Raw genomic sequence first — 15,986 nt, forward strand, 5'->3', positions numbered from 1 at the left:
CTCATTCACGAAGCTGGTCTATAAGGGGTGTTTAAGGAAATTGCCTATAATATGGCGATTGAATGGGTATCCACTCTTACCCACCGCACTCTTGACTAGTGGAGGGTCGTTAGCCGAACGGGTAGGATAGGACGAAACCTTCCATTATAAGTATAATGAAATACAAAGTAACTAAATGTTTTTCAAATTCCCAATCTTAGTTACTTAGGCAAAAGTGAATTGATGCAATTCCATGAAATTACACTTTGTGCCCTTGCGAAGACGTTAGTGGAGCGTGTGTGGTTTACCGGCACACTAAATGGTTCTAAGCAAAGGTAGCAAAGGGTGACTCAATGTTTGTCATAGTTCGGTGGAGCGTGTGTGGTTTACCGGCACATCGAATAGGTGACTGTAACATGTGAGGGCACCATGTAAGTTTGCATGGTTATTCACACCTTGTGATCCTCGGCATCCCAGTCACAAACAAGAGGGGCATATCGATATTTAAACATGCCATTGAAATGTTCAATGAATCTCAAAGGTTCTAGGAGTTTTCATAGATTTAAAACTTAGATTTCTTTTTCGTTTTTCATGGTGGAAATTAGTGAATCGTCATTCACTTACCTTCAAATATTCTGCAACTAGATTACGGCATCCCTTTTCTAGGTTGTAGCGTATTGTGTTGGGTCCTAGCCTTAGTATCTTATTTGGGTGATTTACTAAGGACTCAATCGATCAACTAACTTGAATTTGTTTTCTCCCGTTTTGTAGATGTCAAAGTTCGACAACTATGGTCTTCTCAAATCCCGTGGAACAAGCATTCCACATGAAGATGATATTCCACGATTCAATCGAGGAACAAGAAATCGTGCTTCACTTCCTCCTCCTCCTCCAAATGTTCTCCCTAACCCACAAGATCGAAGAATTGAAAGGTTCAATATCACTAAATCCCTATTGGAAATGAAACATGAAGATGGTAAGCCCGTGTGTGCCCACATTCTTGGAATGAAATCACACATCGATAGGTTGATTATGTTGGGTGTGTCATTCCCGAATGAGTTGGCTGTAAATTGGGTTTTGCAGTCACTTCCTGAATCATATAATGAGTTCAAAAGAAAGTATTATATGATGGATCATGACGACAACCTCATTGACCTAACTTACATGCTCATTGCTGCTGAATCAGAAATGATTTGGCGAAGCAATGGAGCGTATTTGTTGGGAAAGTCAACCGACCATGATTCCGAGGACGTTCTAAGAGAAGCGACCTGCATTTGCTGCCAAGAGAAAGGGTGTTGGATAGAAGTCTGCCCTAAGAGCCTGAAAATTCCAAAGATGGGAGAGTCAAAGAGTATGACTACGCTTCAAGTAAAATCCACTATCTAACTCCGTCAAGTTCCTATTCATTGATTCTTAATACATGATGTGATAAGATTGCATTTGAATGTTTTGCAGGATCGGTGAAAAGAAAGGAAGCTTAGTGAAAAGAGCAAGATGAATCCAATCACAAGGAATGGATCTTGATCGCATGGACTTGAAGATTAGATTTTGAGCTTAGATAGTTATGATAGAGTTGTTAGAAATTTTCTTTTGAAATACATAGTTTTCAATGGATTTTGCATTGTAAGGACAAATGTTTTCCGCTGCTTTTATAAATAAAATAAATTTTGGTTTGCCTTATTTATTTGTTTACTTCCTTGCAATGAAATCGTTATGAAAATTGATGTTTGAATATTTTTTCAACAAATGGATATGATTCTTATGGAAAAGGTCGAGAATTTACCAAATAGGGAGAGTTTCTCATCACCCAAATTTCAATTGGACAGAAATTTGGAATCACGCAACTTGGTTGCATGATGAATGAGAAATTTCATATTTGGAAATTAGACTAATTCGTTGACAAAGTTTCAAGTGAAAGGACTAGGAGATCGAGCACATAAAGTTGTGTGTTGATCAAGTCCACCATAAGAGAAACAAAGATATTTGTCATGATTTACTAAAGGTTTAGTAAATATGATTATACTTATAAGATTAAGTATAATTCGGAATTGATTAAAAAGGTTTAAATCAATAGCAAAACGAATAAGAATCAAGTAGGCAGAAAGATAAAAGTTTCTCCATTCTAAGAAGAAAGGAGAGTACCTTTTATGCTTTATGATAGGTCTCTATAATTAAGAACCATATCTCAATTGATCCTCTAAGTGAGTCTTAGTACAATTGTATGTTTAAGAAGAGAAATCAAGAATTGAAGAAATGGTTAAATCAAAAGGTCAATCATACTTCGTTCCAATAGCAAGTCTTAAAGTTAAGATTGTGACAATGAGTGAAAAGTATTAAGAAGGTTTATAACATTCATCAAATATGGAAAGTTGTGATGTCTTGGATAAGACAAAGGCCAACTAGGACCAATTTATGAAGTGTTTTGATAAAAACTACACTAACTCTTGAATATTTGGTTGTCAAGAATTGTTTATTGACAAGAGAACCTTATATGTCAATGAGTCAGTGGGAGTCTTAATGGTATTGAAAGGTTTCAAGAACAAATCAAATAAACCTTATCGATCATCACTAGCACACGAGTTGAGGTTTACAACCTATCGTGTTGACAATATTTTGATTCTGTGCTGTTCCAATTGAGTTAATTATGCATATGAGTCCTATGAGTTCTCATTTTGAACGCATAAAAGGCAAAACACCTTAATCAATGGAAGGTACATTGATAGGAAACGGTGAGCTGCTTAACTACTTGGAAGACGTGGTGGGCAGTTGTGCTACCATAAGGCAAGAAATCAAGATTAAGAAAGTTCGGTCCATATGAGTTTGAATTTATCGTAAACTCTGGTTTTAACAAATTCACATGGATAGGAACAAATACACTGTTTTAAATCTAAGTGTCATAAGATTTCCTCCTTCATGAAAATGATTATGAGGAAATGCTTTCACTAAGAAAGATTTTAAGAAGATAGTGATTGTAAAATTGCATTTTCGAATTTGATTATGGTTACGGTATCCCTTTCCATAATTTGAATTGTGAGGTTTGGAAATTAGTCTTAATTGTTTAGACACACATATGAACTATCTAAGGCAAAGGTGTATAAGTTCAAGGAGATTTGATAAAGGATTATCAAAGTACTAAGTATTAGAAACATTGACTTAAGAAATTCAATAGGTATTGTTTTCTGAAAGTTAAGATGTTTATGAATACATGTCGAAGCTAGTGGGAGCATAAGTGTTATGTTTTATAATAATCATCATGATAGTGGGAGCATAAATGTTATGATTGTATGATTATTAAGGAAAGTATTGCAAGTTGGCAATATTAATTATAGAAAACAAGAGTCATTCTTTGCAAAGTTGTAAGGATGGAATAGTTGTTTTGCTATAATTAAGGGAGAGAATATTATGCTTCATTTCAAATCTAAAGGCTTAGGTTGAGAAATGTTAATAAATTTAGTCAAAGGTACATAATGTGTTCTTAAAATTTCGATTATGATTACGGCATTCCTCTTCACAATTCAAATTTTGAGAACATAGCAAATAAAACATTATGCATCGTGTCCCATACGCTTCTGGTATAGGATCGATTGCAAATGCTTTAATATTTGATCATTCTAAAATTTTCCAAATGTCTAGCGCATTTAGAGGAAAAAGGGACTAGAATTGGTTTTGACTTAAATAATTACACAACTATCAAAGGACAATCCAAAGTTCGACGATGATTGGTTGTTTGTGAGTAGTTGGAAACATGGTATTGAATGGACCATATCGACATTATTATGAATAGATAAGATTATATTAAGAATAAGTTGTCATATGGAAAATATGGAAGCGTGTCCATATTGGAAATTGAATATTGAAAAAATCTATGACTAGATTAGAAACCTTTATGCAAAAGGATGTTTAAAGGAATGTACTTTGAGTGAGAGACATCATATCTAAGGAATTTTCTTGTAACAATCTCCAATAGAGGACTTTGTAATATCATTGTCAATAGCCTTTGTGACTTTGGTGCGGTGACATTACGAAAGAATCATTGCATAGAATGTTAGAATCTAGCATATTCTATAAGTAGCAAGAATTTGATATTCTTTCACTTATGAAAAAGGATTTGGAGTTGTGAAATGAGAATGATTGGAAATGTGTTCAATGTGATCTATTTCACAAAGTAAGAACTATAGGTGAACATTGTGTGCATGCTAGGAGCATGGGATAAGTGTTGTAATTCAAGTAAGAAGTTGATTACCCGAAACGACAAATAATGAGTAATCGAAATGGTGATAAATAAAAAGGAGTTTTATTTATACTCAAAGGGTTGAGGCCATATGGGATTAATATTATTCTTATGTTTCACTTTGCATGTTTTGACTTCCTGAATAATTTAATTGGTTAAGAACAATCAAATTATTTGAACGGGCCACAGTCGTTCATATATTGGAAGTAGGTATGAATGAAGACTGTCGTGAATTGGTGTGTGGATTGTCTAAAAGAGTATTAGACATAAGCAAATGTTTGTTGCAATGTTCATGAGTGCTTATGAATATGAATTTGAGCATTGGATTAAACCCACGCTCACTTGGATCACTCCATGAATTGTATCACGAGTGATTAGTGAGACGATAACATCTTATATTCTTGAAACCGAGATGTGTGAGTTGTATCTTGCAAATCGGTTGCACATTGATAATATGAAAACGCACTAGTAACTTGGTGTTATAAAACATATTGTTGTGTGTGGTTCGGTTAGTGAGTGCAAGCAAGCATTGTATCAAAGTTTATCCGTTCCTTTTATCCAAAGAAGGATAAAAGCGATATCTTTGGGCCCCTCGATGATTTAGTGATGACAAACGTAAATGCTCGGTCGGGCTAGGGCTAATTTGATTTGTTCAATTAGTCAGTCGTCATAAATCGGGAATCAAGAAATAGTACAAAGAGAATGATTAGAAATCATATCTCATATGATATCTAGAATGGAGGAATATATGATCCCTTATCTAAGGACACGCGTTTCTGATAGGATCAGAGTTGACAGCGGCTTTGGAAAGCTACGATTCCAGATCAGGATCTGAAGTCATACGCAGAATAGTTATTAGACTTATCCAAGTGGGAGACTGTTGGATTAATGTCTAAGTCCATAACTATTTTGGTATGTACTTGACCCGATGGTGCATGGTCCTTTTGGGTTGCCTTCACCAAACCAACTTGATTAGAGAAATAAATAGAGAGAGAGGTTATTATGATTTATTAATATGTTATAAGAATAATATATTAAAGGAGAAATCATATTTGTTTAATTAATATTGGTCAATAATTAATTAAGAATTAATTTTGTGATCAAGTGTAATTAATTAAACTAGAGGGCTGAATTGTAATTATGTGATAGTTACAAAATAAGGTAAGGGTTATCTTATTAATGGGTTGGACGATTCTAAGGTGATAAGGCCTTAGAATTCGACTAGGATAAGTGTTTCTAAGACTTATCTTATGGTTACTTGGTGGGCAAGCAACTAGATAAGGATAAGGACTAAAACCCTAATCTTTACACCTATATAAACCCCCTAAGGCTCATGAATTCGTGTATCCCTTCCCAAGAGGTCCCAGAGACGAATTCTTATACCTCTCCTCTCTCTTTATACCTTCTCCACTTGCTCTTGGTGTTTGTAAGCCATTAGAGGAGTGATACTTGTGACTCTAAGCCTTCCAAAGTCAATACAAGGAGATTTGGGATTATTATTGCTACATAACAATCAAGGTAACATTATAAACCTATTCTCATGTTAATATGATTATTTGTATGATAGAATTAGGGTTTATAGTCTTGGATAACTTGCATGTACAATAGAGAAACCTAGATCCGAGCATTAGGGTTTGTATGAGCACATAGGATGTCTTATGATCAAAACCCATCATGTAGCTAACAGAGGTTCTAGGAATGGTTAATCCCGTAAAGTATCCTTTGGTACTAGGATATAAAGTCCAATCTATCTCGTTGATGATGTGATTGTATCACAAGGTAAAGATAGAAAGGATAACTATATAACAGTACCTAGACATATATTATGTAATAGTAATTTGCCATATAATATCTATGTAAAAGTATTCATGTGTAAGTATTTATGTAAAAGTATTCATGTAAACATACTCATGTAATCGTATCTATGTAAGAGTATCCCTATAAATATATCCATGTAAGAGGAATCTCTGTAAGAGTATCCCTTCATATAGCATGTAGTGTAGACTCATGAATGAACTGACTCTGGTGTAATTTCTTGTAATAGGAATAATGTTTTGTATCCCCTAAACTATTCCTATAATAGTTTACTAGAATATAATTAATGAGTGTCCAAGTATATTTATACACCCTTGCTACCCAAGAGCGTCAGAACAGAATTAACTGATGGAACATTTATAACTATATATGTACACATGATATATAACTAATATTCAAACGACCTTCGGACGGGTACCCGATATCCCACCAGACCACATCCAAATCGAGGAAAAGGAAATAGGGTGGATAGCCTTCCTAAGTCTTTTAAACATTACTTATATAACTATACATATAGAGACATGCAATTTATAATATAAAAGCATAAAAGAAGTTTTGTAAAACCGTTGAAAAGTCTAATAAAGAATTTGTGACTTGATGTCAGTTTATAAAACGATTGAAAGTATTTTGTTTGATAAGACAGTTTAAGTACACGGAAAACCACTGTTTGAAAACACCTTTGTAACCGAGTTTGGAAGCTTACAGTGTGTAAGACAGTTTGATAAAGAGCTTTAATCATGTAAAAACGTTTAAGAAAGTCGTTTGAAGTAATATGTTTAGTAAAACTGCTAAACCTGTAGTAAATCCATTTGTATACTAGTTATAAATATCATATGATTGATTTATTAACAACAAATATCGCAAAAGATTGATGTTTTTCGTGCCAAAATAATCGTATGTTTGTAGTACCGAAGATGGACACATATACTTACCGTATAAGCAAAGTGTTTGATTTATATATGTATAAAACAACACTTTTCATCTCACAAGTTATGATGTTATCGTGATATATTTTTCATATGAAAGTTTCCCTATAATTGTTATAAATCACATATGATTCCGTTGATAAAAAGCGTATAATGAAACTTTATTATATAACACACGATAATAATCGAGTATTTTACTTGTATTCCCCCCCCCCCCTAAAAGCATATAAAAGTATTTATAAAACATTTAAAAGTGTAGTTTATAGGGGTATGAACTCACTTGATTGATTGAAGAAAGCGTGACGAAAACCGAGCAGAACTTCTACTCGAGAGAGCGGATCTCTCAAGATTCTCGGGAATCTCGGGGGCGTAAAACTTCATTCCGAGCTTGGATATGAAAACCGGGACTTTGGGATGGCTCCGAGGGTTGAAACGCAGAGCTTCGATGCGAGAAAGGAAGGAAATTAGCAAATATGGCCGGCACCCTCGCACCCTTTATATAGGGGCTGGAGGACCTCGTTACGCGGGGCGTACGAGAGTACGCGGTGCGTACTTATGCGTCATGCATGAGCGCATCCTCGGTCGAAACATCGGAGCGACGTGGACGAACCGGAGCCTAGCATCCGAGTACGCTGGGCGTACGAGGGATCGGACCGCTGACTCATTCTTCGGATAATACCGGGTTTTAATTAAATTTATATTTTAATTAATTAGCAAACTTCAAAAATTCATATCTTTCTCATATGAACTCCGTTTTCGACGTTCTTTGTATCCACGTGAAGGTGAGACTATGATCTACAACTTTCATTTAGACTCCGTCGGCTAGTTTTGACTTTATTTTTAATAGGTCGGGACAGGAAAAGTCCGTTAAAGTTCCATAACTTCTTCATCCGACGTCCGTTTCTGTCAGACTTTTTACCGTTGCGCTAGTATTGTCGAGCCCTTCGATTCTCATTTAGATTGTGTTGGCTAAAAGTCTCTCAATCTCTATTTCGAGTTTTTAGTTGTCTACTATTATATCTGTAACTTAGCAAAATCACAACTTCCTCATACGAAGTCAGATTTGGACGTTCTTTTTATGTACGTTTACGGTTTGATGATATCTAAAATTTTCATTTAGATACCTAAGGCCAAAAACTATTGTATTGAAACTTCGCGTTTTACGTTTATCAGTATTGCCGGTTTTGCCGAGAATCTTCGGTTGGCCATAACTTCTTCGTTATAACTCGGATTTTAGGGTTCTTTATATGTATGAAAACCTTGACACGATTCCTACTACTTTATTTAACCCAAATAAGATTCTAGGAAAGTTCAATTTTTATCTATATTTGACTGGTGTTACATTTCATTATCTCGAAATATCGGGTTGTCACAGTTCACAAAACACCATAAGCAAGAGGATGAAGAGGAGAGAGGATAGAGGCTGCCCAAAACCATCTACAAACCCTAGAGAAGTCTTAGCCCCGTTTTTGGGTCATAAGGGGTCTTTATATTGTAAGGCTATTAGGGTTATCTAACAAGGAAACCCTAAATTGGATGCTTAAGCCCTAAGCAACCCATGGAGCCCTTTCCTTAAGGCCTTGGACGATTTCATATGGGCTTCCCTATAGAATTCGTCCACCTTATAATATAAGGCAATCCATGGCCCAAATTGCAATTATCTTATAATTACAATTCCAGTCCCTTAAATTTAATTAATCTCTTTTAGTCACAAAACTAATTACCAATTAATCATTGACTAATATTAATTAACAATATGATTTCTCCTTTAATATATTATTTTCATAATATATTAATAAATCATATTTAATCATTTCTCTCCATAATTTATCCTATCAAGTTGCTTTGGTGAAGGCAACCCAAAAGGACCATGCACCATCGGGTCAAGTACATACCAAAATAGTTATGGACTTAGACACTAATCCAACATATATATATATATATATATATATATATATATATATATATATATATATCGTTCAAATTGATTTTTGGCTAGTTTATTAGAATGGTAATTATCTGTTGGTTTTGTTCACATATGGGAAACATTTATATCATAATGTAACTAACTTGTTTATTGTGTTTACATCTTACCAATATTAACATTTATCTTAGATTACTATTTATATGTCGTACATGTAGCATATACATGGAATATAAGTGGCAGGTACGTAGACAAGAAAAAAGGAAAATGACTTAGGATGATATTTATCTTTTATATTTGTTTACACATATGTAACATTTTATTTTGTGTACACCATAAGGTAACTAAGTTATTTATCGTATTTACATCTTATCAATATTATCGGTTATCTTAGGTTATTGCATATGTGGCAATAAAATAATTGTTTCAATTGTTGAAAATTTTAATCTAAAAGTGGAGGCTCAAATTTCACCAATTTCAATCAAATCAAGCTTTGTCTCGATACTTTCATCACCCACCCATTCCCATAATTTACATTTTGGGGTTCGTCCACTCTTCAATCAAAGGGAAAACATGGTTAGAATTAGGAAGATTAAACTAAAAGCTCAAAGGATAAATTCGTTTACCAGTGAGTTTTGGTAAACTTTAAATTTCTATCCAGGATTATATTCGGTCCTTGAGATCTTCACACAAGATGGTAACTTACAGTAACATGTATGCTCGGCTTGGAATTCATCAGGTTGTCAGGAAAAGACAAAAAAGAATTTGTTGATCTCTACTTTTGAGTCTTAATTGATAACCTAAATGTATGCCACCCTTTTATAATGTATACATGTGTTTGTACATAAATTTAGTCCCTCGTAAAATTAAAATGACTATAATGCCCTTCTGATATATTTTTTTTTAATGTTTTCCTATTTAATTTAAATGAAAAATAAAATAAATAATTAATTTAGGTCTCTCTCTCTCTCTCTCTCTCTCTCTCTCTCTCTCTCTCTCTCAATACCCATCTTCTTTCTTCTTGAAATTATCCAGATGAACAAAAAACACCAAAAACAAAAAAACACCCAGAACAAATTGTTGAACTCGTCGTTGTTAATGGAGATGGAGAAAAAAGAATGAGATATCATATCTAGGGTTAGTTTTCTCTATTGGTTTTCAGATATGTTCGTCTTCTCCATCTGTTTTCATATTTGTTTGTGTTATTCATCATAGTCAGGATCAGTTTACAGCATCACTCCCTTCTCAATTCATCTTCTCCATCTGTGGCTCGATTTTCACTATCACCGGAAAACCCACCCCAACCACGGTAAATCTTCAACATATGGTCTATAGACCACAATCAATCACCAAACGCAATCAACGACCACCGCCTCCGGTACCACGGTTGAAGTTGGCTGCGTTTGTCAACAATTTTAACAAACCCACATCTGTAATTTTTGGTATCCCATAAATAAGAACAGAGTGATCTATTTAATCTTGAAGCTCTTATTTCTTGGAGCCCCGATATCGACGACAACCCACCTATCTTTCCTCTTTCTTATTATTGTAAACAATCCCTCTCCTCCTTCTCTCTAAATCTTGAGATCCGATTTTGCAAAAGAACACTACAAACACACAAATCGCATGATACCGAAGGACGAGAGAGGGTCAGTGACAAGAGGAAAAATGAGCGATTTCTGATTCACACACACATATACCTTCTGAAACTATTTCAGATTCATACACACATACACATATCGATTTCAGAAACGAAAACATACACATACAAATCTATTTTTGGGGATGAACATACAAAAATCGATTTCCAAAACAAAAACTTCATATACACACATACACACATCGATTAAAAATTGGATTTTATGGGTTTTCTTTTGATTAAGTGTGTTGTGTGCGTGAGTGTATGTGGAATTTTGATTAAGAGATGAAGAAGATGATGTTCTTCTTGGTAAAAAGAAAAACGATATGGTATATGGAGGTATATGGTGGAGAGAGAGAGAGAGAATGTGGGTCCCTTGTTATTTTTTTTAATTATTAAAATAAAGAAATTAGTATTAGATTTAACATGAAATGAAAGAAAAATGGAAAATAAATACCCAAGGGTATTACAGTTATTTCACTATTCATAGGGATAAAAAAACACAATGAAACTAATTCAAAAGGATCACTAGTCCAAAAAAAATGTCTTTATATTTATATATAATTAATAATTAATAATTAATTTTTTATTATAATTCGAATTTTTTTTCCCTAAAACTCGTTAGAAGCCCATCTCTCACGACGTCCTCGCCGCCGCCGTTTTCATTTCCTGCGCTTGACTATAACGCAGTGTTTCTGCCGCCGTCCCTCACCGGTACTTACTTAACAGGTACGTATATCGACGGTCGTGATTGCCGTGTTTCGTTCTCGTTATGTGTTCTATCTTGTCGATCAATCATTTGTCGGTGTTCTAGAATTTATACTCTGTGATGTTATATTATTCCTTTGAAAGTCGATATTTAGTTGGCATATTCTTCGCAATTTGTGTTTTATTTGAAGAATATGAATGAGTTACGTACCTACATGAGTTGGATTATTAGCTTTGTGATTTATCCTTCTAATTAGGGCATATTGACGACCATCTTATACAAAATTTTATCTTCAATAGTGTTCGATATTATACCGATCTCATTTTTTTGAATTGTTTGATTTTGTTGATTTTCCAAATTTTGTTTTGGTAAAGCTTCCCTAGTTGTTTTGGTGTTCAATTGGAACGATTATACAAAAAATTTGGATATCAGATGTCACTTACTATTATTATTTTTTAAATTGCAAAGTTGTTATGGTTGATGACAGATCAATTCCATGGATGCAAGGTTCTCATGGTTATAGATCATAAATAAATTATCTTGTGAAGTGGTGATTAAACCAAAGAAAGCCATCCATACAGTAGTTTTTATATAATTTTCCCTTAATCAGAGTGTTCTAGAGAAAAAAAATTATAAGAAAAATGTTATATATAATTTAAATATGTTTGAATCGTTATATGAAGAATACCGAGAATAAATTATCATTTAATTTTAATCTCCTTATAGCTAAGGATTTACATCAAGTAATTAAAAAACATGACAAAAACAGTAAGAAAACGAGATGTTTTATGAAAAAAAATTGACATTTATTTTTAAACTCCTTATGTTTCTTTTAAGAAAATGACATGTGGCATTATTATGTATAAAAATATGACATGCATCAATCAAAATGTTTCTTTTATTATAATATAAGGATATATTGGTTTAATTGCAGTTAATTGGTAGCCATTTCCATGGATGCTGTGGCTGAAACAACATCCTTCTTTGACTCAGCACCTCTTCTGAAAGATGCTGAAACCATAACCACAAAATTAACCCAATTTATTGATCATAATAAGTCTTCTTTATCAGGCATGTTCACTTCACTTCACTTGTTTGTATATATATTTTTTCACTTTTAATTTTTTATGAAGTTGTATATATATGTTTAGGAAGTGTGGGGCCTAGAAGGGTTGTATGCGTGACATCTGGTGGGACCACTGTTCCTTTAGAGCAACGTTGTGTGCGTTATATTGATAACTTCAGCTCTGGGCATAGAGGAGCAACATCTACCGAGTATACCCCTACCCTAACTATTCACAATTACACAACTTTTTTAATTATTTAACCTTCAAACTTAACAGGATAATCTTGATTTTCATTCAGGTACTTTTTGCAATCTGGATATTCAGTCATCTTTCTGTATAGGAGGTGAATATATACATATATATACCCTTTGTGTTTCCAATTAGACAAAAACTAGGGTGATATTAGCCTATTAGGTTGTAATCTGTAAATTTTCTATTAGGCAGGGACCATTTTTGTAATTTTTCAAAACACATAGACCGTTTCTGTAAAAAAAGAAACTTTTCTATGGACAGTTTTCGTAATTTATTTTTGACACAGGGACCATTTTTGTAATTTTTCTAAACACATAGACCGTTTCTGTAAAAAAAGAAACTTTTCTATGGACAGTTTTCGTAATTTATTTTTGACACAGGGACCAAACCTGCCAATATACGAAAGTCTTATACACATGGACTGTTTCTGTAAAAACAAATCTGCACAGGGACCTTTTCTGTAAATTACAGTGACAGTTTTTGTAATTTATTTTTTACACAAGGGCCAAACCTGTCAATATACATAAATGTTGTGTAGGGGAACATGCCAGCCATTTTGTAGATCGCTTCCAGATGATGCACTACTCGAATGTTTCGAGCTTACTGATGATTCATGCATAAAAGGTCATACTTTTTTTTTTATAGTAAATCATTTTGGTCAAATTTTTCGTTGACTATGAGTATGGATCACATAGGCTCATATCATAAAGAAATGAATACAATTTATTTGTTTTACAGTGCAGGAGTCACAGTCTGAAGTAGTTAAGAGGGCAATTAAGGAACATCACAAAGTAGGAGTCATCTCTTTTGTTTAAATCTGTGTTTGTTTTGTTATATACAATGTATACATATACATATACATATTACGAATTACATTTACACATAAAAGATTTCTTATGATCACAGGCTGTTTCAGGAGGCTTGTTGCTTAAACTGCCTTTCACAACCATCTTTGAGTATCTTCAGGTAAATTTTATTTATTTATTTTCAATCAAACTGGAGAAAACAACATTTTATGAATAAGTAAAATTTGAATTTGGAGTAAAATATGAGCAGATTTTAAGGTTGATTGCAACATCAATGAAGATAGTTGGAGCAAGTGGTATGTTTTATCTTGCGGCTGCTGTATCCGACTTTTATGTTCCATGGGAGACCATGGTAATTATTTTTACTTCACTCAAATAAGAAAGAGGTTAATTTAATTAATGGATTATTTATTTATTTATTTATTTATTGTAGGTTGTACATAAAATCCAGTCAGCATCTGGTCCTCTAGATATGCGGCTGGCTCAAGTCCCTAAGATGCTTTCGGTTCTGCGTAACGAGTGGGCCCCACAAGCATTCTGTGTGTCATTCAAGGTAAGATAATTTCCTTCCTTATAAGTTTTGTTTGCATTTGGAATTGGGAGAGGAATGGAATGAAAAAAAAATGGTTTTAAATTAGGGTTAATGTCATAAAAACCCTCAAGTTTTCAGGGTTTTGTCCAAAGTTAAATTTTATGTCCGTTTTTACCCTAACATTTTCCAAAAAATGTTCGGTTTTATCCTTTTATCGGTGATAACAAGTTACTATTATATTAACTTCGCAAAAAACCCTTAAGTTTACCATTTTTTTACGTTTTTACCCTTAAGTTGATAATTTTTTTTACACTTTTATCCTATGTATTTTTTTTTTCATATTATACATGTTCAAGCAGAAAAATCATATGAATATGTATATTATAAAAAAATATACTTAGGGTAAAAGTGTAAAAAAAATTATAAACTTAAGGGTAAAAACGCAAAAAAATGGTAAAATTAAGGGTTTTTTTTTGTGAATTTAATATAAAAGCAACCTGGAAAACCTGTTATCACCGGTAAAAGGGTGAAATCGAACATTTTTTCGAAAATGTTTGGGTAAAAACGGACATAAATTTCAACTTTGGGCAAAACCGATAAAACCCTGGAAACTTGATGATTTTTATGACATTAACCCTTTAAATTAATATGATGATTATAGTTGGAGACAGACAAAGAGATTCTTTTAGAGAAAGCGGATACCGCTCTTAAAAGGTACAAAATGCATGCGGTAGTAGCAAACGAACTTTCGACCCGTAAAGAGGTAGTTATACTCATCACTGACAATGGAAAAGCTTATGTATACCGTGAAAATGACCACTCGGATGTTGAATCTCCTTTGATAAAACTACTTGTGGACAAACATTCGACTTTCATCAATGCATAAACAATAAACCAGCTAGTGGACAATGTTTCTCATAGGTACAAAAGAAAATCTCAAGATACAAAACTTGTGAAGAATTGAAAAGAGCAAATTTAAGTGTAAATTGAGGAAACTTGTATTTTCTGTTCCAAGTTTATTTGTACTTTTATAGTTTAAAGATACATTTTCTAAAATCATTTGTTTTTAAATAAAACAAGTTCGGAGTTTTAGTTGCAGAAAAATACGGTATTATAGTTCAAAATAAATTTTTGGTATCATTCTAAAATCATTGTTGTTTGAGTACAAATCAAAATAAGTTAGTCAATGGAAGTGTCTAGTGAGAATATCCGATGTTGATTCATTTTGAGTAAGAAGATGTCAATGAAAAAAATCATCATATGTCATAAGTATTAATGAACCAAAGGATAGAGTACTATGGCTCAACTAAACAAGGGCAAAGAATATATGTATCCATATTTAAATCCTACCATATAAAATATATAAATCAAAATCAAGAGTTTAATAACTCAAAATTGTAACCAAAAAAGGTAGTGATCAAATCCGATGTCAAGAACTTATTAAACCATAATATGTAACAAGGGAATTTGTATAATTGTATTTCATAACCCAAAGAAAATGGTTAATTAATCCATAATTCCAAATAAAATGTTTAATCTTTCAATAAACCAAAGTATAAGGAGTAATAAGCATAAATTGGGATTTAATGACCTAACTAAAATAAAAATGGCTTTAATAACCTATAGGTTCAAACATAATCAAAGGCTAAATGTTGGTTAACACGATTGACAAATCATATTATAGCTTTAAGCTAAATCTTAACCCCTTAAAAAAATATCTCAATATAGTTGTAATAATATTAAAACCCATGAAAGGAAATATCGAAGCAGTTGCTGTAGCGACATAACCTATGAAGGGATTATCTCGAAGTTACGAAAAATGAATACCTCTATGAAGTTGTGGTAGCGACTTAACCCATGAAAGGGACTATCTTAACCCATTAGGGAATATATCAAGTTCAAATAGAGTGTTCGAATCTCTCGATCACAATCCTATCATAAACAAATGTATATAAGGATGTTTTACAACAATTCTAAAGCAAAGGGTAAGCTTTTCTCCAAAACAAGATAACTTCTTAAGGATAGTTCTCATAGATGTAGGTAAGTACTCATAGTACGCATATAACATCAAAGATGTATCATATAAAAATGATGAACAATTTTCAA

The 15,986-nt window shown here is 33.2% G+C and overlaps 1 protein-coding gene across 1 annotated transcript; it reads left to right on the forward strand.

The window, feature by feature from the left end:
• The first annotated feature begins 11,120 nt into the window (after positions 1-11,120).
• Positions 11,121-15,028, forward strand: LOC145018110 (phosphopantothenate--cysteine ligase 2-like). Its single transcript, XM_078976027.1, has 10 exons — positions 11,121-11,243; positions 12,158-12,298; positions 12,379-12,498; positions 12,589-12,633; positions 13,081-13,166; positions 13,281-13,333; positions 13,449-13,508; positions 13,599-13,700; positions 13,782-13,901; positions 14,542-15,028. Exons 2-10 carry the CDS (start codon positions 12,177-12,179, stop codon positions 14,764-14,766), a joined length of 933 nt encoding a protein of 310 aa, XP_078832153.1. The 5' UTR covers positions 11,121-11,243; positions 12,158-12,176; the 3' UTR covers positions 14,767-15,028.
• The last annotated feature ends 958 nt before the right edge of the window (positions 15,029-15,986 follow it).

Source organism: Lactuca saligna, chromosome 9 (genome assembly GCF_052625555.1).
Source record: "Lactuca saligna cultivar CGN05327 chromosome 9, ASM5262555v1, whole genome shotgun sequence".
In the NCBI taxonomy this organism is placed as follows: Eukaryota; Viridiplantae; Streptophyta; class Magnoliopsida; order Asterales; family Asteraceae; genus Lactuca; species Lactuca saligna.

Bases quoted from the DNA above. Each gene is read 5' to 3' on its own strand.
- LOC145018110 (XM_078976027.1), top strand. From the start codon at position 12,177: ATGGATGCTGTGGCTGAAACAACATCCTTCTTTGACTCAGCACCTCTT. The intron at 12,634-13,080 runs GTGAATATATAC...AATGTTGTGTAG, and splicing joins GTCATCTTTCTGTATAGGAG to GGGAACATGCCAGCCATTTT. The intron at 13,701-13,781 runs GTAATTATTTTT...TATTTATTGTAG, and splicing joins ATGTTCCATGGGAGACCATG to GTTGTACATAAAATCCAGTC.